Here is a 23,949-nt window from a genome sequence, read left to right on the forward strand (position 1 = left end):
TGACTGGGGTAGAAGAAGTCACAGAAGCAGGCAGAGGTTAAATGAGTTCTTTGACTTGCTTAGAAGAAGCCAATGAAGCAGGCAGAGGTTATATGAGTTCTTTGACTGGCATAGAAGCAGCCAATGAAGCAGGCAGAGGTTATATGAGTTCTTTGACTGGGGTAGAAGAAGCCAATGAAGCAGGCAGAGATTATATGAGTTCCTTGACTGGGGTAGAAGAAGCCACTGAAGCAGGCAGAGGTTATATGAGTTCTTTGACTGGGGTAGAAGAAGCCAATGAAGCAGGCAGAGGTTATATGAGTTCTGACTTGACTGGGCAGGCAGAGATTATTTGCCAATGAAGCAGGCAGAGGTTATATGGGTTCTTAGCTGACGATCACAGTAGAAGAGGTTATATGCCAATGGGGCAGAAGCTATGCAGAGGTTCAATGAATTTTGACTGGCATAGAAGAAGCCAATGAAGCAGGCAGAGATTATTTGAGTTCTTTGACTGGCGTAGAAGAAACCACAGAAGCAGGTAGAGGTTATATGAGTTCTTTAGCTGACGCAGAAGAAGCCACAGAAGCAGGTAGAGGTTATATGAGTTCTTTGACTGGGGCAGAAGAAGCCACAGAAGCAGGTAGAGGTTATATGAGTTCTTTGACTGGGGTAGAAGAAGCCACAGAAGCAGGTAGAGGTTTTATGAGTTCTTTGACTGGGGCAGAATAAGCAACAGAAGCAGGTAGAGGTTATATGAGTTCTTTAGCTGACTTAGAAGAGCCACAGAAGCAGGTAGAGGTTATATGAGTTCTTTGACTGGGGCAGAAATGAAGCCACAGAATGCAGGTAGAGGTTACATGAGTTCTTTGACTGAGGGGTAGAAGAAGCCAAGGTTATATTACAGAAGCAGGCAGAGGTTATATGAGTTCTTTGACTGGGGTAGAAGAAGCCAATGAAGCAGGCAGAGGTTAAATGAGTTCTTTGACTGGCGTAGAAGAAGCCAATGAAGCAGGCAGAGGTTATATGAGTTCTTCAACTGGGGTAGAAGAAGTCAATTAAGCAGGCAGAGGTTAAATGAATTCTTTGACTGGCATAGAAGAAGCCAATGAAGCAGGCAGGGGTTATATGAGTTCTTTGACTGGGGTAGAAGTCACAGAAGCAGGCAGATGTTATATGAGTTCTTTGACTGAGGTAGAAGAAGCCACAGAAGCAGGTAGAGGTTATATTACAGAAGCAGGCAGAGGTTATATGAGTTCTTTGACTGGGGTAGAAGAAGCCACAGAAGCAGGTAGAGGTTATATGAGTTCTTTGACTGGGGCAGAATAAGCCACAGAAGCAGGTAGAGGTTATATGAGTTCTTTGACTGGGGCAGAAGAAGCCACAGAAGCAGGTAGAGGTTATATGAGTTCTTTGACTGGGGCAGAAGAAGCCACAGAAGCAGGTAGAGGTTATATGAGTTCTTTGACTGGGGTAGAAGAAGCCACAGAAACAGGTAGAGGTTATATGAGTTCTTTGACTGGGGCAGAATAAGCCACAGAAGCAGGTAGAGGTTATATGAGTTCTTTAGCTGACGCAGAAGAAGCCACAGAAGCAGGTAGAGGTTATATGAGTTCTCTGACTGGGGCAGAAGAAGCCACAGAAGCAGGTAGAGGTTATATGAGTTCTTTGACTGGGGCAGAAGAAGCCACAGAAGCAGGTAGAGGTTATATGAGTTCTTCGACTGGGGTAGCAGAAACCAATGAAGCAGGTAGAGGTTATATGAGTTCTTTGACTGGGGCAGAAGAAGCCACAGAAGCAGGTAGAGGTTACATGAGTTCTTTGACTGGGGTAGAAGAAGCCAATGAAGCAGGCAGAGGTTATATGAGTTCTTCGACTGGGGTAGAAGAAGCCAATGAAGCAGGCAGAGGTTAAATGAGTTTTTTGACTGGCGTAGAAGAAGCCAATGAAGCAGGCAGAGGTTATATGAGTTCTTTGACTGGGGTAGAAGAAGCCAATGAAGCAGGCAGAGGTTATATGGGTTCTTCGACTGGGGTAGAAGAAGCCAATGAAGCAGGCAGAGGTTCAATGAATTCTTTGACTGGCATAGAAGAAGCCAATGAAGCAGGCAGAGGTTATATGAGTTCTTTGACTGGGGTAGAAGTCACAGAAGCAGGCAGAGGTTATATGAGTTCTTTGACTGGGGTAGAAGAAGCCACAGAAGCAGGTAGAGGTTATATGAGCTCTTTGACTGGGGTAGAAGAAGTCACAGACGCAGGCAGAGGTTATATGAGTTCTTTAACTGGGGTAGAAGAAGCCACAGAAGCAGGTAGAGGTTATTTGAGTTCTTTGACGGGGGCAGAATAAGCCACAGAAGCAGGTAGAGGTTATATGAGTTCTTTGACTGGGGCAGAAGAAGCCACAGAAGCAGGTAGAGGTTATATGAGTTCTTTGACTGGGGCAGAAGAAGCCACAGAAGCAGGTAGAGGTTATATGAGTCCTTTGACTGGGGCAGAAGAAGCCACAGAAGCAGGTAGAGGTTATATGAGTTCTTTGACTGGGGCAGAAGAAGCCACAGAAGCAGGTAGAGGTTATACGAGTTCTTTGACTGGGGCAGAAGAAGCCACAGAAGCAGGTAGAGGTTATACGAGTTCTTTGACTGGGGCAGAAGAAGCCACAGAAGCAGGTAGAGAGGTTATATGAGTTCTTTGACTGGGGCAGAAGAAGCCACAGAAGCAGGTAGAGGTTATATGAGTTCTTTGACTGGGGCAGAAGAAGCCACAGAAGCAGGTAGAGGTTATATGAGTTCTTTGACTGCAGAAGCAGCCACAGAAGCAGGTAGAGGTTATATGAGTTCTTTGACTGGGGCAGAAGAAGTCACAGAAGCAGGTAGAGGTTATATGAGTTCTTTGACTGGGGCAGAGGCCACAGAAGGTACAGCCACAGAAGCAGGTAGAGGTTATATGAGTTCTTTGACTGGGGCAGAAGAAGCCACAGAAGCAGGTAGAGGTTATATGAGTCCTTTGACTGGGGCAGAAGAAGCCACAGAAGCAGGTAGAGGTTACATGAGTTCTTTGACTGGGGTAGAAGAAGCCACAGAAGCAGGTAGAGGTTATATGAGTTCTTTGACTGGGGCAGAAGCAGCCACAGAAGCAGGTAGAGGTTATATGAGTTCTTTGACTGGGACAGAAGAAGCCACAGAAGCAGGTAGAGGTTATATGAGTTCTTTGACTGGGGTAGAAGAAGCCACAGAAGCAGGTAGAGGTTATATGAGTTCTTTGACTGGGGCAGAAGCAGCCACAGAAGCAGGTAGAGGTTATATGAGTTCTTTGACTGGGGCAGAAGAAGCCACAGAAGCAGGTAGAGGTTATACGAGTTCTTTGACTGGGGCAGAAGCAGCCACAGAAGCAGGTAGAGGTTATATGAGTTCTTTGACTGGGGCAGAAGAAGCCACAGAAGCAGGGTAGAGGTTATACGAGTTCTTTGACTGGGGCAGAAGCAGCCACAGAAGCAGGTAGAGGTTATATGAGTTCTTTGACTGGGCAGAAGAAGCCACAGAAGCAGGTAGAGGTTATACGAGTTCTTTGACTGGGGCAGAAGCAGCCACAGAAGCAGGTAGAGGTTATATGAGTTCTTTGACTGGGGCAGAAGCAGCCACAGAAGCAGGTAGAGGTTATACGAGTTCTTTGACTGGGGCAGAAGAAGCCACAGAAGCAGGTAGAGGTTATATGAGTTCTTTGACTGGGGCAGAAGAAGCCACAGAAGCAGGTAGAGGTTTTATGAGCTCTTTGACTGGGGTAGAAGAAGCCACAGAAGCAGGTAGAGGTTATATGAGGTCTTTGACGGGGGCAGAAGTCACAGAAGAGGTAGAGGTTATAATTATGAGTTTTTTGACTGGGGTAGAAGAAGCCACAGAAGCAGGTAGAGGTTCAAAGGGCTTCTTTCATTTGCTTTGAACACTCAAGTCGAAATGAGATTCACATAGGTGCTTGAAAAGGGTAGGAGGATGTGAGAGAGAAAATTACAAATACTGCAAAGTATGGCACATTCCATATTACAAATAACGCAGACTATGGCACACTCTACATTACATATTTTGAAAACTATGACACATTCCATACTGCAATTGTGATATGGAATGTGCCATCATTTTCAAAATGCAACAAAGTCCTTGTAGCAGACATCATGCGAAATGTAACGGAGGCTTCTAGAAGCGACGCAACGCTATAACTCAGTGGTCAGAGGGTTACATTTCAGCGTGGCTGCGCACCTGTGCCCCTTCCCCAGGGGCATTAGGTGCCCTAATGATTTTGGGGCATGCTTGATCTTCCTGTTAAGCCTCGTCAAGAATGGGCGAAAATTAAGTAGGGCTTTTCTTAAGGGCGTGATTTATCTGCATGGCCGCCCCAGGCAAGGTAACTGACTCCCGACAGCTTTATCACGTCGCCGCGTTCGTGTTTCTGTTTTCACTTATTTATTTGTTTATCTTTTTTGGGGGGATAAGCAACGCTTATGTAATGGGGATTACCCAGGGAAGGCGATTTCAGATTGACTACAAAAATTTTGATTACGACTTTGTTAATACTGATTGTTTGAATAAGTTCCAAAACTTTCCTCTAGATCAATAGAAATATTAAAAAAAATAAATAAAGTAACAAGTCGCTTGATAAAACGTTCATAGTTAACACTGGTAGTATGAATCACTTTCAAAACTGTCCCCTAAATAAATAGAGATACTAAAAAATAAATAAATGAAAAAAATAGTTAACACTGGTTTATGAATCACTTTCAAAACTGTCCCCTAAATAAACAGAGACACTAAAAAATAAATAAGTGAAAAAATAGTTAACATTGGTAGTATGAATCACTTTCAAAACTGTCTCCTAAATAAATAGATACTAAAAATAAATAAATAAAAACAAATAGTTAACACTGGTAGTTTGAATCACTTTCAAAACTGTCCCCTAAATAAATAAATAGTTAACATTGGTAGCATGAATAACTTTCAAAACTGTCCCCTAAATAAATAAATAGTTAACACTGGTAGTATGAATAACTTTCAAAACTGTCCCCTAAATAAATAGAGATACTAAAAAATAAATAAATAAATAAAATAGTTAACACGGGTAGTATGAATCACTTCCAAAACTGTCCCTTAAATAAATAGAAATATTAAAAAAAAAATAAAAAAAGGGTTACTTGATAAAATTTTCATAGTTAACATTGGTAGTATATAAAAAAAGTTAAATATATCTTAGTTTAACCAGACCACTGAGCTGATTAACAGCTCTCCTAGGGCTGGCCCGAAGGATTAGATTTATTTTTACGTGGCTAAGAACCAATTGGTTGCCTAGCAACGGGACCTACAGCTTATTGTGGAATCCGAACCACATTATAGCGAGAAATGAATTTCTATCACCAGAAACAAATTCCTCTTGTTCTTCACTGGCCGGTCGGAGAGTCGAACTCGCGACCAACAGAGTGGTAGCTGAGAACGGAACCCGCTCACCCAGAGGGGAACTTGGTAGTATATGAATCACTTCCAAAACTGTCCCCTAAATAAAGAGAGATACTAGAAAATAAATAACTAAAATAAATAGTTAATATTGGTGGTACGAAACAGTTCCAAAACTGTCCTCTAGATAAATAGAAATATTAAAAAAAAATAAAAAAAAATAAAGGTTCCTTGATAAAATTTTCATAGATAACATTGGTAGTATGAATCTCTTCAAAAACTGTCCCTAAATAAATAGAAATAAAAAAAATAAATAAATAAAATAAATTTTCAAATAAGTATGAATCTCTTCAAAACTGTCCCCAAATAAATAGAAATATTAAAAAAAAAAAAAAAAAGGTTCCTTGATAAAATTTCTCATAGATAACATTGGTAGTATGAATCTCTTCCAAAACTGTCCCCTAAATAAATAGAAATATTAAAAAAAATAAATAAATAAAGGTTCCTTGATAAAATTTTCAGATAACATTGGTAGTAAATCTCTTTAAAAACTTCCCTAAATAAATAGAAATATTAAAAAAATAAAAAAAAAAAAGGTTCCTTGATAAAATTTTCATAGATAACATTGGTAGTATGAATCTCTTCAAAAACTGTCCCCTAAATAAATAGAAATATTAAAAAAAAAAAAATAAATAAAAGGTTCCTTGATAAAATTTTCATAGATAACATTGGTAGTATGAATCTCTTCCAAAACTGTCCCCTAAATAAACAGAAATATTAAAAAAAAAAAAAAAAAAAAGGTCCCTTGATAAAATTTTCATAGTTAACATTGGTAGTATGAATCTCTTCAAAACTGTCCCCTAAATAAATAGAAATATTAAAAAAATAAATAAAAAACAGGTCCCTTGATGAAATGTTCATAGATAACATTGGTAGTATGAATCTCTTCCCAAACTGTCCCCTAAATAAATAGAAATATTAAAAAAAAAAATAAATAAAAAACAGGTCCCTTGATAAATGTTCAAAGTTACCACTGGCAGCACGAATCACTTCCAAAACTGTCCTCCCAGATAAACAGAAATGAAGAAATAAACATAAAATAAATCAAAGAAAACGGGTCCCTTAGCCCCCGCCCGCTGCCGAGACTGCAGCCAACGCCGAGGCGGCCGAGTAAAATCGGTGCTATTTTTGGAGATCGACATTGACCCCATTTCCGAAATACCTGAGTCGCTGTACGTTTAATTTGACTAAATCACAAGGCGAGAGGCTGACTTACTGCGCCATATATCCCGAACCTCATCACGCCGTCGACCATTCCATTCTGCGCAATCACTGGTAATTCTGGTGATTCCGCCGAAAGTGATCACGAGCTGCGCAGATCCACCTTAAGTTAGTTACGCCCCGATAATCGAGGCATCGCGCGCTCTACAATCAGAGGTAACTGAGTTCGAACGGCCGCCTCGACCGGTACGATACGCGTTTTCAGTGACACAGGGACCGGACCGAAGCGATGTTCATATTATTATTATTATTATTATTATTATTATTATTATTATTATTTTCGTAAGTTGTTAACCGATGAAACGATGTTTCTTTAAATTTGGAAAATATCGGCTGTATTACCTAATCCTATAAACAGGGATAAAAAGCTCTACAGCTACGGTTAGCAATTAGAATGTACAGTGCGGTAAAAGCCATCTCATTGACACAGTAGAGAACATAAGCACAGCGTCTGGATATGATAGGAATCAGCAGTTCAAAGGAACGAGCGAGATAAAGTTACTTTTTAGCAGCATTTTTGTTATTAAAAACCTTCAAAAAGTTCAAAAACACTTTCAAAATGGACTAAGTCCAGCCACACCAACCCCAAAACTTAGTCTCTTTGTGTTGCAATGACTTTCCATGAAGTAGGTTTATCTTCCTATTTTTTCAAGGGCAATCGAGTATCTTCCTATTTTTTCAAGGGCAATCGAGAGAATTGACGTTTTCAACTAACCAAAGGAAAAAATCTAGCGTAGTCAATTCAGAACTGGTCTTTCATGCGTCATGGAATAGAACAGAATAGAATATAGAACTTAGGCCAAAAGACCATGCGCTGGGACCTACGAGATCGTTCAGCGCTGAAACGGAAATTGACAGCAAGAAGGTTTGAAAGGTGTAACACCATGAAGCAACTGTTGGAGAGGTTGGAAAGTCAGATGGAAGAAAGAGAATATGAACGGAGGTGCAATAAAAGGAATGAAAGAGGTTGTAGCTAGGGGCGCCGAAGGGACGTTGCAAGGAACCTCGTGAAGGCTAATACGTACAGTGCACCGCATGAGGCGCACTGACGGCACGTGCCTATCCCCTTACGTTGGGCTGAAGGCAAAATGACTGAAGATGCCATGGCGTTCACAATCACCTTCCGCCCTTCAGTGAAAAATCCTTTCCCGAACAGTTCCTTGGATCAGCAGGATGGCTTCAGGACTTGACAACAAGGATATCACAACAAATTCCAGGCTGATCTTGATCTCACTGTCCTACACTTGAAAAAGGATCAGTAACCTCTCTCAGTTTCTTCAAGAAAATAAAAAAAAGACCATTAAAACTATCATAAATTGCAAGGTATGGTTCAGTACTTGTTCCGTATGAGCTCTGCACCAAGCGAGGATATAAAATAAAACTCGAGCAAATAACTCTTACAAAATTTGATCCCTATTCAGCTGCTTCCTGAGTTTCTTATTAGGGTTGTGCTTGGCATGTAGAGCTAATGCACAGCACTGCAAATGTTTACACACTCGATAAATTTCTACAACAGTTATAATAACTTTTAGAACTCCAAAAGTTCTACAACTTTTTGGAGTTCTAAAACTTTTGGAGTTTGGGAAAAGGTGGCGCAAGTATTCAAGCATACGCAAGAGGCTTGCATATTTATATACATACAGCGACATGCACACGTATATATACAAAAAATACTCACATGCACACACACACACACACACACACATCAAACCGAAAAAAGGGGAATGATGAAATCCTCACAGGTCATACTAATTATGGTGCAATGACCTGCACGAGGTCCCAGGAGGAGGACCAGTTGCATAATTTCCATGCTGCCCGAGGGCAAATTTGACTGCGTTGCATGGCAACGTGGCACTTAGGAAGGAATTTCACTCCCCGTTCTTATCGGTCTCCCCGCTCTATTGTGCTTGAGATGCGAGGAGTACCATGATCTCAGCCATAGGAACGCCTGCCTGTGTGCATGAGGAGGCAAGGCGTCTGTGCTTGCCAACGGCCTTCCACCTCCTCCTACGCTGTGCTAGCGGAGGGCAGCAAATATCCAGCCAAAATTGCAATTCTTCCGCGGCTTATTAATGTGTCTGGCTCTGACATCTTCCACTATTTGACGTGCAATTTCATGACCTACCCTATTGTTGCATCCCCTAGGACAAGATAAAACCTCGCAACTTGTACGCAGTAAGTGATCCGCTGATGATAGCCTCTGCTTCTGCTCAGTTCATCCGCAAAAAAAAAAAAAAAAAAGAGAAACGCACCGCTTTCCGCTACTTGGATTAATGCCAGGTGCAGCGCAAGGAATTTTTATGATACAGGCACATCAAGACTGGCTGAAAGCTAAAGTAATATTGAACCTGTAAAAAATGCACGTGTCGGTTCAGATGGCGCCACACTCGATCTGGTTTTTCATTGTAGAGGTTGTTAAGAGCCTTCCCAAGAATTTTGGTTTTCAGCTGAAAGGAATTTTGGGACTGTCTAGCCGTCTTATGGAAGCTTGTATTCATTTGAACTCTCTGGCAGAAGAAAATAAGAACTCCACTTTTTGTAGGACTTAGGATATAATGTTTAGGATATGTTTTAGATTTTTCGACCTTTTTCGTATTTCATGAGCCACTTGACATCGTAAGGACCTCTCTTCGCTGTGGAGAATACCAGTTCTGTTAAAAAAATTTTTCAAACTACTGAAGATATCAAAACTATGAAGCTTAAAAAGCAAGGCACCAAGAAATCAATGTCTAACCCAGTCAGGACATTAGCCTATTCATGAACGCAAAATCACAATTAAAATGCGTTTCCATAACACTGACAAGAGGCCCCGCGCATTCCTTATGCTGAAAGATCTAAGAAAGAAAGCGACCAAGTCTTGATAAAAAAAAAAAAAGCCGTGTTGTTGCCCTCAGACAACCTCTAATAAATCACTAACCTTAGGAACCCGATGCCCTGAGCTGCGAAATCTCCCATGTTGCTGAGTTCATGGCCTTGAATGTTGCTGGAGAAGAGATTATATACTTCTCGTGAAACTCGTCGCTCTGCCTCCAAGTCAGAAACTGACTGACAGCACAGCAGCCCCTCCTCTGCCTTGTGATAATGCGTGGATCGCTTGCTCTTGAGTCATTCTTTTTGTCTGTCACTCATTCCTCTTTTTTTAAAGAACACCTCACGAATTTGGCACATAACTACTTGAACTAATAATTTTTCACTTATTAGGGCACTTATTTTTAAAACTTAGCTGGCTGGGGTGGGTTGTAACCACATCGCAAAATATTTGGGGAGGACCGGATATCCCCGCAAAGGGAAAAGCAAATATCTGTACGCATACATTCACACACAAACACACACGTGTTTTATATATATATATATATATATATATATATATATATATATATATATATATATATCAATATAATTATCCCAGCCTGCTCATTGTCTGATGTCCCTTTTTAAATCTTTTCACTAAAATCCAACTCAACAGAACCTGTGTTGGATTATGGCAGTAGTTTTTCAGTTTATTTGCTTTAAAAATACCTTATTTTTTATCCGACTTCATTTATTTCAATAACGAGACAGGAGCGAAATGAAAGACGTGAAAAGATTACGAATAACCGAATAAGATTATAAACTACTCAGCCGTGTCGAGTCAGAAATATTCTTGGCCCACAGTATTTTAAGTGATATTCTTGGCCCACAGCATTTAAGCGATATTCTTGGCCCACAGTATTTTAAGTGATATTCTTGGCCCACAGTATTTTAAGTGATATTCTTGGCCCACAGCGTTTAAGCGATATTCTTGGCCCACAGTATTTTAAATGATACTCTTAGCCAACAGCGTTTAAGTGATATTCTTGGCCCACAGTATTTTAAATGATACTCTTGGTCCACAGCATTTGAGTGATATTCTTGGCCCACAGTATTTTAAGTGATACTCTTGGTCCACAGCGTTTAAGTGATATTCTTGGCCCACAGTATTTTAAGTGATACTCTTGGCCCACAGCGTTTGAGTGGTATTCCTGGCCCACAGTATTTTAAGTGATATTCTTGGCCCACAGTACTTTAAGTAATACTCTTGGCCCACAGCATTTAAGTGATATTCTTGGCCCACAGTATTTTAAGTGATATTCTTGGCCCACAGCGTTTAAGTGATATTCTTGGCCCACAGTATTTTAAGTGATATTCTTGGCCCACAGTATTTTAAGTGATACTCTTGGCCCACAGCGTTTAAGTGATATTCTTGGCCCACAATATTTTCAGTGATACTCTCGGTCCACAGCGTTTAAGTGATATTCTTGGGCCACAGTATTTTAAGTAATACTCTGGGCCCACAGTATTATAACTGATATTCTTGGTCCACAGCATTCAAGTGATATTCTTGGCCCACAGTATTTTAAGTGATATTTTTGGTCCACAGCATTTAAGTGATATTCTTGGCCCGCAGTATTTTAAGTGATATCCTTGGTCCACAGCGTTCAAGTGATATTCTTGGCCCACAGTATTTTAAGTAATATTCTTGGTCCACAGTGTTTAAGTGATATTCTTGGCCCACAGTATTTTAATGATACTCTTGGCCCACAGCGTTTAAGTGATATTCTTGGCCCACAGTATTTTAAGTGATACTCTTGGCCCACAGTATTTTAAGTGATATTCTTGGTCCACAGCGCTCAAGTGATATCCTTGGCCCACAGTATTTTAAGTGATATTTTTGGTCCACAGCGTTCAAGTGATATTTTTGGCTTGCAGTATTTTAAGTGATATTCTTGGTCCACAGCGTTCAAGTGATATTCTTGGTCCACAGTATTTTAAGTGATATTCTTAGTCCACAGTATTTTATGTGATACTCTTGGCCCACAGCATTTAAGTGATACTCTTGGCCCACAGCATTTAAGTGATATTCTTGGCCCACAGTATTTTAAGTGATACTCTTGGCCCACAGTATTTTAAGTGATACTCTTGGCCCACAGTGTTTAATAGATATTCTTGGCCCACAATATTTTCAATGATATTCTTGGTCCACATCGTTTACATGATATTCTTGGCCCACAGTATTTTAAATGATACTCTGGGCCCACAATATTTTAAGTGATATTCTTGGTCCACAGCGTTCAAGTGATATTCTTGGTCCACAGTATTTTAAGTGATATTCTTGGTCCACAGCATTCAAGTGATATTCTTGGCCTACAGTATTTTAAGTGATATTCTCGGTCCACAGCGTTCAAGTGATATTCTGGCCCACGGTATTTAGTGATATTTTGAACAACAATGATTTCTTGGTCCACAGCGTTCAAGTGATATTCTTGTCCCACAGTATTTAAAGTGATATTCTTGATCCACAACGTTTAAGTGATGTTCTTGGTCCACAGCATTCAAGTGATATTCTTGGCCCACAGTATTTTAAGTGATGTTCTTGGTCCACAGCGTTCAAGTGATACTCTTGGCTCACAGTATTTTAAGTGATATTCTTGGTCCACAGCGTTTAAGTGATATTCTTGGCCCACAGTAATTTCAGTGATATTCTTGGTCCACAGCGTTCAAGTGATATTCTTGGCCCACAGTATTTTAAGTGATACTCTTGGTCCACAGCGTTCAAGTGATATTCTTGGCCCACAGTATTTTAAGTGATACTCTTGGCCCAAAGCGTTTAAGTGATATTCTTGGCCCACAGTATTTTAAGTGATACTCTTGGTCCACAGCGTTCAAGTGATATTCTTGGCCCACAGTATTTTAAGTGATATTCTTGGCCCACAGCATTTTAAGTGATATTCTTGGCCCACAGTATTTTAAGTGATATTCTTGGTCCACAGCGTTTAAGTGATATTCTTGGCCCACAGTATTTTCAGTGATATTCTTGGTCCACAGCATTTAAGTGATATTCTTGGCCCACAGTAATTTAAGTGATATTCTTGGTCCACAGCATTCAAGTGATATTCTTGGCCCACAGTATTTTAAGTGATACTCTTGGCCCACAGTGTTAAAGTGACATTCTTGGCCCACAGTATTTTAAGTGATACTCTTGGCTCACAGCGTTTAAGTGATATTCTTGGCCCACGGTATTTTAAGTGATATTCTTGGTCCACAGCATTTAAGTGATATTCTCGGCCCACAGTATTTTAAGTGAGTGCAAATGAAAGCTGTTGCAATACTTCAAGATTTCAACAGCACTGGATGTACAGCAGGCTTAACAAAGCAGAACTGTTTAAATGTCATATAAAAAAGCCTAAACACTACAACAGGAAACATTAGCTGTTCAGAATAACATTTTATTGCGCGGTTACATCTTGTTGAAACGCGGCACAAACATAACATTACAAAACGGGATAAAATAAAAAACAGAATCAAGATTAAAATCCTCACAATACAAATACCACATTGAAGAGCAAACATTTCAATCCTCAAAAAAAAAAAAAAATCGAAATATTTTACTCACTTTTACCAGGTGTAGAAAAAAAAGTTGAGATTGAATTTCTGAAAGAACTATTATAAAAAAAAAAAAGTTTTACAGAACTTACACTTTGATTATAATATTCTTTGTATAATGCGATATACCAGCGCACCATTTCAACATACAACAATTTTACTTTTGTCAGTTAACAATATTCCTTTAAAGCAGTGGTTCCTAACCAGGGGTGCGAAGCCGGTTCCTAAGGGGTGCGAGGATGCCTATGAATAATTAAAGCAAAATATATTTTTATATACGAGTGTTATTTTTTTCTGCAAAAGAATAAAAATAAAATAAAACAAAATAAATAATAATAATAATAATAATAATAATAATAATAATTACATTATTAATAATTATTATATTATTATTATTATTATTATTATTTTATTATTATTATTATTATTATTATTATTATTATTATTATTATTATTATTATTATTACTGAATGAAACTGCTGCATCAGCTGCATTTAATTTGTATAGAGTCTTCTCTATTTTTCTAATTATTGCTTTTTCTCTGCTACTGAATTTCGACTATTTCCCCCCGAAGATGAATAACATCGGAATGTTACTCGCCCGATGCACTAGCAGAGAAAAAGCAATAATTAGAAAAATAGAGAAGACTATACAAATTAAACCTTGGTCATAGTAGCTATATGGTCAGAAAAAAGTTACAAGAAATACTTAAGCATTGTTTCCCTCAAATTAGTTTCCGGTTTGTTTTCTGTAATCCTTTTACAATAAGATCACTTTTGAGAGAGAAGCCTACTCTGCCTGTGGACCTTAATTCCTGTGTCGTTTACTTGTTCACTTGTTCGCAGTGTGGTCTGCGATACGTGGGATCCAGTTCCCGCTGGTTCAGACACAGAATTTTGGAACACAGAGGTCTTTCTATTAGAACTAGGTTTCCCCTTTCCAAACCACCCTTTTCTGCCATTAGAGAACACATTTTAGCATAAGACCATCCTTTCACTGACCTGGAATTTCGGGTACTGTCTTTTTGTTCAAACAGACTGGACCTTTTGATTTCAGAGTCGCTGACTTAAAAGATGAAGCCGGAATTGAACAACAACTCGTCTGGTATTCAACTAGCTATCGTGTAATTTCAGAGTAGGTGCTCAATTAGGTCGTTAAATATTTTACTTTGTGAGTGGTAGTTTGTTTACATTTCACCTTATTTTTATTTTCATATTTTTATGTTTGTGTTCGCTTTTAATTTCTCGTTATTTTACGTCTCACCCTTTTAGTTTGTATTTACTTGTTCATTTTACATATTTGGTTAGTATTTTTGCTGAAGATTTATTATGACAATTCATTTTATTGTAATTTATTGATTCTCATCCTGCCGGTTTTTTTTCAGCCTGATGATGAGGTTTTATACCTCAAAGCTCGTATAATAAAGAATGTTCTTCCTGGTCTTGGCAACATTATTTATCATTAAGCTAAGATTTCCAAGTAGCCGCCAAATTACATTGAGATTAATATATATATATATATATATATATATATATATATATATATATATATATATATATATATATATATATATATATATATATAGATAGATATAGCCTCGATGGCTCAATCGGTTACAGCAGCAGCTTTGGACTTCGTAGAGGTCTGTGGCGCGGGTTCAAATCCGCAGCCGACTGATCAGAGAGGCAGACACTTTGCTATCCGTGTAGACATCCTGGATTATATATGTAATCAACGGATAGGTTTGCTTAAAAGCAAATGGGTGTTACAGACTAAATACACACACAAAACAAAGCCACTACAACACCTAAAAAACAACAAACATCTCACACACGTCTCGAACTCTCGCCATACCCGCGCAATAACTTCTCGCTGCTGGGAAGAAACGGCGTTGGGTCGGGTATGATACATGAAATATACGCTACCGGGGTCTAAGCGATGTCAGGCAGGGCAGCCGATCGAGACCACAGGTCTACCCCAAACCCAAATCAAAAGTCCTTCAAAAGGCATCAGTTATCCCATACAAAAATGGAAAAAAAGCACGTTAAAAGAAGAAGAAGAAGATATATATATATATATATTATATATATATATATATATATATATATATATATATATATATATATATATATATATATATATATATATACAGTGTTTAAAGAGAGAGAGAGAGAGAGAGAGAGAGAGAGAGAGAGAGAGAGAGAGAGAGAGAGAAAGAGTATAACGTTTCTTAGTAATCCTGAAGAGGTGAGTACAATGGTCCAATGCATACTTAGTCTACTTACTAATTGTAATGATACAGGACACTAAGACAGTGAGTGGCAAGGAAATGCTGACCCAAGAATCTGGAGGCGTTGAAATAAAGATAAACAGGAAGAAAGTCCCACTGCAAGAGAAGTCATCGATTTCTGCGAATAATTCATTTCAACTCAACTTCCTGTTGGTCACCATCAGCCCCCGACTCTCACCTGTCTGGCTGATTGCGTCTCAATGGAAAGGAAATTGGCTACAGTCTCTCATCTTATACTAAGAAGTCTCCTGTGTTAAGCATCATCAAGGGTAAATGTATTGAGATCTTTTGAAGCAGGAATTCCCAAACCTGACTGATTTAAAACAGCCTAACTGAGGGTCCAAGTGTATTATGTAAAAATCGCTGATATGACACGTAATGAAAGTATTCCTCACGTTATTAATACCCGCAGCTATATGAATCAGATCTGAAAGAGCTTTGCTGAGTTATTGCCTGGAATTTTGAAGGAAGATGTAACAAAACAAATGTACAGAATAAATGAACACGTAAAAATAAAAAAAATAAAAAAAACTGGAGAGAATAAATGGACATGTAATGACATCTATCTCTCAGTAAGGAGGCATTATGTTGGCATTTCAAACTGAAAATCTACGCCAAATGCTTACCACTTTTCAGTATGAGGCGTAATGGGAGGAAATGCGTCTTCAAGCCCTCCAGAACATGATTCCTTTTTGACCTTAAAATAAATGAATTTTCACTAACGATGAAAACCAAAATAAGGAACGGCAACTCCCTGAGTATTTCGCACTGACAACCATATCTGATACCCTATGCTACTTCTCAAGACACACATGGAAGATACAATAGTTTTGTTTTTTTTTTCCAATTCTCTCATTTCATTGCCGTTAATGTTTAAAATCCTACGTCGTTTCCAGAAAGCGCGGCTGAGTCATTTAGGACGCAGAAAAACCCCTTTTGGTGTCCGAGTGCATTTTCATTTTCCTAGATTTTCAATTAACTACTTTCCCTCGACAAAACACTCACTCTCCGACAACAAGCCCTCGTAAGAGATTCTTTCTTTTCACAAAAACATTGATCGATTGTCCTATTTTTTTCTGGAATGTTACATTATTGAACGGTGATTAGTTAACCCCATCACATCAATGCTGCCATCATGGAAATGATTTTTCAGCCTTTGAATGAAATTACTGACGGTTTCGCTTTCCTGGCGTAGCGTAGTTTTGGGATCTTGACTTAAGCAAGCTGATAACTGCTTTTTCATAGGAGAGGATGAATTCTGAGAGACACTGCTTTATTCCGCAATGAACTATTTGGAATTTCTTTTTTTTCAGAAAGGCAGGACATTCCGCCGACTGGCTTTTTTCGCTGAAACGACTTGAATTTGCTCATAACAGTTCCTTCCTAACTTTTAGGCAAATGAATCGCATATGCCAGTTATCTGAAAGGGCTTGAAATATTTGTTACAATAAACGAGTAAAAAATGCGCCGAAGTTTATTCGGGCGCAATCGAGTTTTCTGTACAGCGTACAATCAAGGCCACCGAAATAGATATATCTTTCGGTGGTCTCGGTATAAGGCTGTATGAGGCGCGGTCCATGAAACTTTAACCACGGGCCGGTGGTGGCCCTGGCCTATATCGTTGCCGGATGCAGCATTATGGCTAACTTTAACCTTAAATAAAATAAAAAAATTACTGAGGCTAGGGGGCTGCAATTTGGTAAGTTTGATGATTGGAGGGTGGATGATCAACATACCAATTTGCAGCCCTCTAGCCTCAGTAGTTTTTAAGATTTGAGGACGGACAGAAAAAGCGCGGACGGACAGACAAAGCCGGCACAATAGTCTTCTTTTACAAAAACTAAAACTGGTTTGGTGATTATAACTAACACATTTATATTTATCTTTTTATTCTTAACATTTGTTTTACAGCACACATTTTTACTGAATACTGAAGTGGAGGATATTTATAAGAAATTAATCACCCATCTGTGCAATATGTACGCACTAGTATGCGCATATCCTTGCAATATGTATATCCTGTATAATAACTATAAGTAATCGGTCAACTTCAAGCCGATGAGGTTCCTGGAAATGGAACTGGAATATAAAATTTGGGCCAAAGGCCAAGCATTGGGACCTATGAGGTCACTCAACGCTGCAAGGGAAATTGAGAGTAAAGGAAGTTTGAAAGGTGTAACAGGAGGAGAACCTCGCAGTTGCACTAGGAAACAACTGTTATGAGAGGGTGGAAAGTAAGATGGAAGAAAGAGAATAAGATCGGAGGTACAGCAAAAGGAACGAAAGGGGTTGCAGCTAGGGGCCGAAGGCACGCTGCAAAGAACCTTAAGTAATGCCTACAGCGCACCGCATGAGGTGCACTGACGGCACTACCTCCCTACGGGCGAAGAGGTTTCTGAGTACGCGCATGAAGAAGTTACGACTGTGCGTCAGCAGTTAGCGAACAGAAGTAGCAGTAACTTGTTGCCGACTTGTTGTCAACTTTGATACTCTACTCCTCAACAGAAACCAACTTTTCGCTGGCAGAAAAGGTAACTTGACGGTGAAAGAAAAGATAACCTGATGATAGAACTGCCTTACTCAAAATTCACTGGAGATGATTACTCTGGCTGACACTGTTGAGTCTTCACAGATAAATAATTAGTTTCTAATCACAAAAGGTAAAGCTGGACAACAGAATGACCGGCATTAGTAGAAGGGTCTTGTCACAAAAGTAATCAGAATACACAAGAACATGCGATAAAGATGAAAAAGAAACTTAATAGTATACACGCGGCAAACTTTGTTCTTAGCACAGTGACTGTCTGGCTTCCCAAACAGTGTCAGTGGTGGTTTCAATAAAGTGTTCGATTATCGACTGTCAGAGGATGCTACTATGGCCATGTAGTAAGAAGAGAGGCGGTGGAACCAATCAAGAGAGCCAAGAACATGCCAGTGATGGGGAGGAGGAGTGTTGGGCGTCAGCAAATCAGATGTGATGAGGAAGAAGATGCAAGGAACAGAAATAGATGGAGAAAGTTGACTCAAGCGGCCGACCCTGCTATACAGCGGTCCTGGTCGTTTCGGCCTGTAAGTCATTTTAGGCTGTAACATCCAAAACAATGTAAGACATTATGTTTATGGTATTTGCCGTTATGTTTATGGTATTTACCATTATTATTTCATGTTTTACGTACATCCCCAAGGGGCTGGTACTAAACACGGCGCCCATTTTGCACGTAAACGTGCTTATGGCTGAAACGACCCGAATGCCTATACAGTGGGACTGGTGAGATCGTAAAAAGTAGAAGAAGAGGATGCTACAATTTTTAGTCATTCCATTGGACGATCATAGACAGAATCTAAATAATAGTACTTTTAATTAATCATCTTCCTTGCTCTCTGACCATCCCAAAAAAAGATAATTTTCGCTTCCTTATAATCTTTCACTGGCTGTCAAAACATCTAGAGAAAAGGGTAAATTTAAATTTTTCAAATAATTAACACTGAATAAAAGAAATGTTATAAGACTTTCGATTCAAAAGCTACATCATATATAACTTATAAAGCACAAAGCGTTATGAAATATAAATATGAATATATATAAATAGAGGATGTACTGTTCACTTTTTACCAGATATGTAAGCAATTGTAATAGCTGTAATGCCCTCTTAACTTCTCGAATTCTTCACACTTTTTGGATACACACTTGTGACTTAAAAGCTTTAGATCTAATTTACTTCATATTTCTTGCATATGAATCTAAGGCTTTGTAGTGAAAAGCGTATCCAAAAAGTGAGAAGAAGTCGAGAAGTTAACAGGGCATTACAGTTACATAAATATATATGAAATTATAAATATAATATATATATATATATATATATATATATATATATATATATACATATATATATATATATATATATATATATATATATATATATATATATATATATATATATATATATATATATATATATATATATATATATATATATATATATATATATATATATATATATATATATATATATATATATATATATATATATATATATATATATATATATATATATATATATATATATATAATATATATATATATAATATATATATATATATATATATATATATATATATATATATATTATATATATATATATATATATATATTATTAAAAGACCTCATTCAAACTGGCTATATCTAATAAAAAGTATTTATTCAGTTTGAATGAGTCCTTTTAATAATTCTACTAATGCACAGGACAATTGTGTATGTGATAAAGTTTACATATATATATATATATATATATATATATATATATATATATATATATATATATACATATCATATACATATATATCTGTAATTGAATAACTTCACAATGCCCTATTAATTTCTCAGTTTCTTCGCATTTATTGAATATGCTTATCATTTATCACTACAAAGCCTTAGATCCATATGCAAGAAGTATGAAACTAATATATATATATATATATATATATATATATATATATATATATATATATATATATACTGTATATAATATATATATATATATATATATATATATATATATATATATATATATATATATATATATATACTATATAATATATATATATATATATATATATATATATATATATATATATATATATGTATATATATATATATATATATATATATATATATATATATATATATATATATATATATATATATATATATAGAATGACAGTATTCTATAACCACATTTTGTGGCTCTTTCCCTTATTTGAACGCGATGTACGGTAAAAAGGAAACAGGAATTACAGTATTTGCAACTGATGGACAAGGAAGGAGGTCAGTCACTCTGAAATGCTTGCAAGTGAGAGAACCTGCCTGTTACTCCGGAAGAAAACCTGGACACGTCAGATACTGGGAGCTAGGACATCTGAGAGGAATTATACAAGATTGAACACAACTGTTTTCGGTAAGCTTCCCCACTCCATGGACCATCGATGTTTTTTAGCTTTCTGTAAAAGAAAACTATTGTGCCGGCTTTGTCTGTCCGTCCGCACTTTTTCTGACCTCCCTCAGATCTTAGACACTAATGAGGCCAGGGGGCTGCAAATTGGTATGTTGATCATCCGCCCTCCAATCATCAAATATACCAAGTTGCAGCCCTCTAGCCTCAGTAGTTTTTAATTTATTTAAGGTTAAAAGTTAGCCATTATCGTGCGCCTGGAAACGATGCAGGACAGGCTTCACCACCGGGCCGTGGTTAAAGTTTCATGGGTCGCGGCTCATACAGCGTTATACCAAGACCACCGAAAGGTAGATCTATTTTCGGTGGCCTTGATTATAAGCTGTACAGAAAACTCCATTGTGCCGAAGAAACATCGGCGAATTTTTTACTTGCTCTCCCTTACGACTGCTTTAAACTAGGCTATGAGCTATATTTGAAAGGCCAAATACACCAAGGACGGCGTATGGAAATTGACATGGAGTATTTTATAGATTTCTTACAGTGAATAGAGGGGTGGGACGAAACAGTTTTTTTTTTTTTTTAAATTCCTTTGCTAGTACAAATTGAAATTCATGAGACAATCATGCACGATTTGTTGACTACTGTTCCATGAGAACACCAAATGAAAGTTGGATGCCTTAATTACAATCAATTCTGACCAAGTAAACAAACTGCCGCTTTCGAGAAGAAAGCTTTCCGTTTTTAGCTCCCCTCCCCCGCCCCCCCTCTCTCTCTCTTTCTCTCTCTCTCTTAGGTCCAAGTTCCATTCTACTGCATCTCATTTTGATGAAAATAAAGATATGAATTGCACATAACTCCTGATACGAGAGAGAGAGAGAGAGAGAGAGAGAGAGAGAGAGAGAGAGAGAAATCGGATTTTGAAACCAAACTGACATAAATATCAGGATGAATCTCCCCATTCTTGAACAGAAACCAATAACTTCATTAGAGTGTTTCTTAAAATAGTCGGATTGGGTAGAAGTAGCCATCATTATAGATGATACCTTAGACATAGCCACGTACAGTAAGTAGTTACTCGCAGGTCAAGACACTCTTGCAAGGCTTATATGGCTACAAGCATGATGCTATTTTAGAGGCAACTGGCTGTATTCACAATAACTTCAGTGGCATTATTATTATTATTATTATTATTATTATTATTATTATGATTATATCAGGTCCGCAATAATATTCAGCTTTCGAACCCTGTCCTAGGTTCAACGTCCAGGACAGGGTTCGAAAGCTCTTGTAGCGTTTTTATTGAATCAACACAATTCACCAATGAATATTATTGTGGACCTGGTATACAGCATATCCCGTTCTCGATCTAGAGGAGAAAGACCTAATTATTATTATTATTATTATTATTATTATTATTATTATTATTATTATTATTATTATTATTATTATTCATGTAGAACAAGCCCGCCACAGGGCCACTGACTTGAAATTCAAGCCCCCAAAGAATATGGCGTTCATTAGAAAGAAGTAAGAGAAGGTAATGGGAAATACAAAAAGAAGAGATCACTTATAAAAAACAAGAAAAAATAAATTAACAAATTCACAAAGAGTGCAGAAACAACGTAAGTAAATTATGAAAAGTACGAGAACTGTATTAAGGAAGTAATGCATTGCATCTTCGCCTGAACTTCTGAAGAAGTTCCAACTGCACGACATCCCCAGTAGGGAGGCTGTTCCACACTCCAGCGGTGTGCGGAATAAGGACCTCTGGAACCTTGGAGAAGTTCGACAGCGAGGCTAAACATTGACTGCGTATTGGTGCTTCTGCTGTTCGGCGAATCTCGTCGCTCTCGGCAGGAAAAGGGGACAGAATCTACTGTGGGCTGTTCACACGAAAGTGACCCCAGACTTGATTAACTATAAGGTTCTTATGTATAAACTTCGTAACTTGGGTCCTGGAGGGCGTGCAATTGATCTCATTCTGTTCTTCGAGTTTTTATTGAGCCTAAGCCTGTGTTGTTGTGTTCTGTAAAGAACATTTCTGGCCTGTAGATGTTGATGACATGACTGTTCGCCAGTTAATGGCCTTCGAAACTGCTTCCGTTGTGTTATGTGTCAGATATGAGGAGTGATTTAATATTCACAAAACCGTGCTGATACGATCTGATTGCCTCCTACAGGTCTTTTCCTTCAAAAATGACTTGAAGCCCAGAAGGTGATGACGAATATAGTACTAAAATCTCAATATCAGTAACCTTTGTTTCAATATAGTTTTCCCCCGTAGGGGAGTAGTGCCGTCAGTGCACCTCATGCGGTGCACTGTAGGCATTGCTTGAGGTTCTTTGCAGCGTGCCTTCGGTCCCTAGCTGCAACACTTTTCGTTCCTTTTACTGTACCTCCTTTCATATTCTGTTTCTTCCATCTTACTCACCACCCCCTCCTAACAATTGATTCATAGTGCAGCTGCTTTGAGGTTTCCCTCCTGTTACACCTTTCAAACCTTTCACTGTTAATTTTCCGTTTCAGCGCTGAATGACCTCATGGGTCCCAGTGCTTGTCCTTTGGCCTAAATTCTATATTCTAAATTATGTTCTATTTTTTGAACCTTGAAATGCTATGTAATATATCAAGTAGAAGATGAACTTTTTTTTTTTTCTTACGCATGTTCCACAAATCATCATGGGTGGGTTTTGGGGGGTAAGCCCGGATAAATAAGGAAGGCTGGCGTCAGGAAGGGCATTCATCCATTAAACATCTGCCAAAATCAATTATGAAATGAGCCGTTCAAGACAGAAACCGCTCATTACAAACAGCAACCCCGACTACGAATTAAGCTGAGAAGAAGAAGAAGAAGAAGAAGAAGAAGAAAAGAAGAAGATGAGGAAGAAGTAGAGGTTGATAGTTACTTAGGCAATGCTACAGCACGCTATTTATAGAAAACATAATTATCTGCTAAATCAACTATGAAATGAGCCGTTCAAGAGAGGAAGGCTGGAAGAGGCTCATTAAAATCAGCGACCCCGACTACGAATTAAACTGAGAAGAAGAAGAAGATGAAGATGACAGTTGCTGGGGCGATGCTACTTCTTGCTACTTACAGAAAACATCAATTCAAATATTTTCTGTGTTGCATTCCTGCTGCCGAAAAGTCTAAAGTTATCGTTCGTTCACTGTAAAGTAAAAAAAAAAACACCCAACCCCCAAACCCCCAAAAACGCAGCCGAACCCCAGGGTTCCTGACACCGCTACTTAGGTATCCTCGCCCAGTGCAAACATGGCGATAGGATCACTGCAAAAAAGGAAAAAAAAAAAATTAGAAATCAATACTATCCGAAGAAGTTATATTATTCGTAAGCATCAATATGTCAGGTTTACGAGCGATGCATCAGATTCAGCGTCGCTTGGAGTCAGGCCCGAGTTGGCAAACCAGTTCCGTCCCGTTCTCGTGTCCCGGTGGCGTGAGATCGGAAAGTAAATCTGGGGGAGCTTTCGCCCGCTGCACTTTATGACCTTATAAAGATCAGCACTCGGCTCTCATGAATCATGGACCTCTGCTGCTGCGCTGGGGATTTGGGCTGGGGATTCGGCCACCTGTGGGAGCCAACCAACAAGGC

General features: G+C 38.3%; 3 protein-coding genes and 1 pseudogene across 5 annotated transcripts in view; all 4 read left to right on the forward strand.

Annotated features, from left to right (window-relative positions):
• The window catches only part of LOC136852294 (uncharacterized), a 120,492-nt gene that overhangs the window by 64,972 nt on the left and 31,571 nt on the right, over positions 1-23,949 (forward strand). The gene's annotated exons all lie outside the window — the stretch shown is intronic.
• LOC136852161 (uncharacterized) lies at positions 42-1,509 on the forward strand (annotated as a pseudogene).
• On the forward strand, positions 1,891-2,658 carry LOC136852162 (uncharacterized). Its single transcript, XM_067126603.1, has 2 exons — positions 1,891-2,284; positions 2,369-2,658. The coding sequence occupies exons 1-2, from the start codon at positions 1,891-1,893 to the stop codon at positions 2,656-2,658; spliced, it is 684 nt and encodes a 227-aa protein (XP_066982704.1).
• On the forward strand, positions 2,655-22,467 carry LOC136852163 (uncharacterized). Its single transcript, XM_067126604.1, has 3 exons — positions 2,655-3,366; positions 3,502-3,876; positions 22,388-22,467. Exons 1-3 carry the CDS (start codon positions 2,655-2,657, stop codon positions 22,465-22,467), a joined length of 1,167 nt encoding a protein of 388 aa, XP_066982705.1.

Source organism: Macrobrachium rosenbergii, chromosome 25 (assembly GCF_040412425.1).
Source record: "Macrobrachium rosenbergii isolate ZJJX-2024 chromosome 25, ASM4041242v1, whole genome shotgun sequence".
Classification (NCBI taxonomy): domain Eukaryota; kingdom Metazoa; phylum Arthropoda; class Malacostraca; order Decapoda; family Palaemonidae; genus Macrobrachium; species Macrobrachium rosenbergii.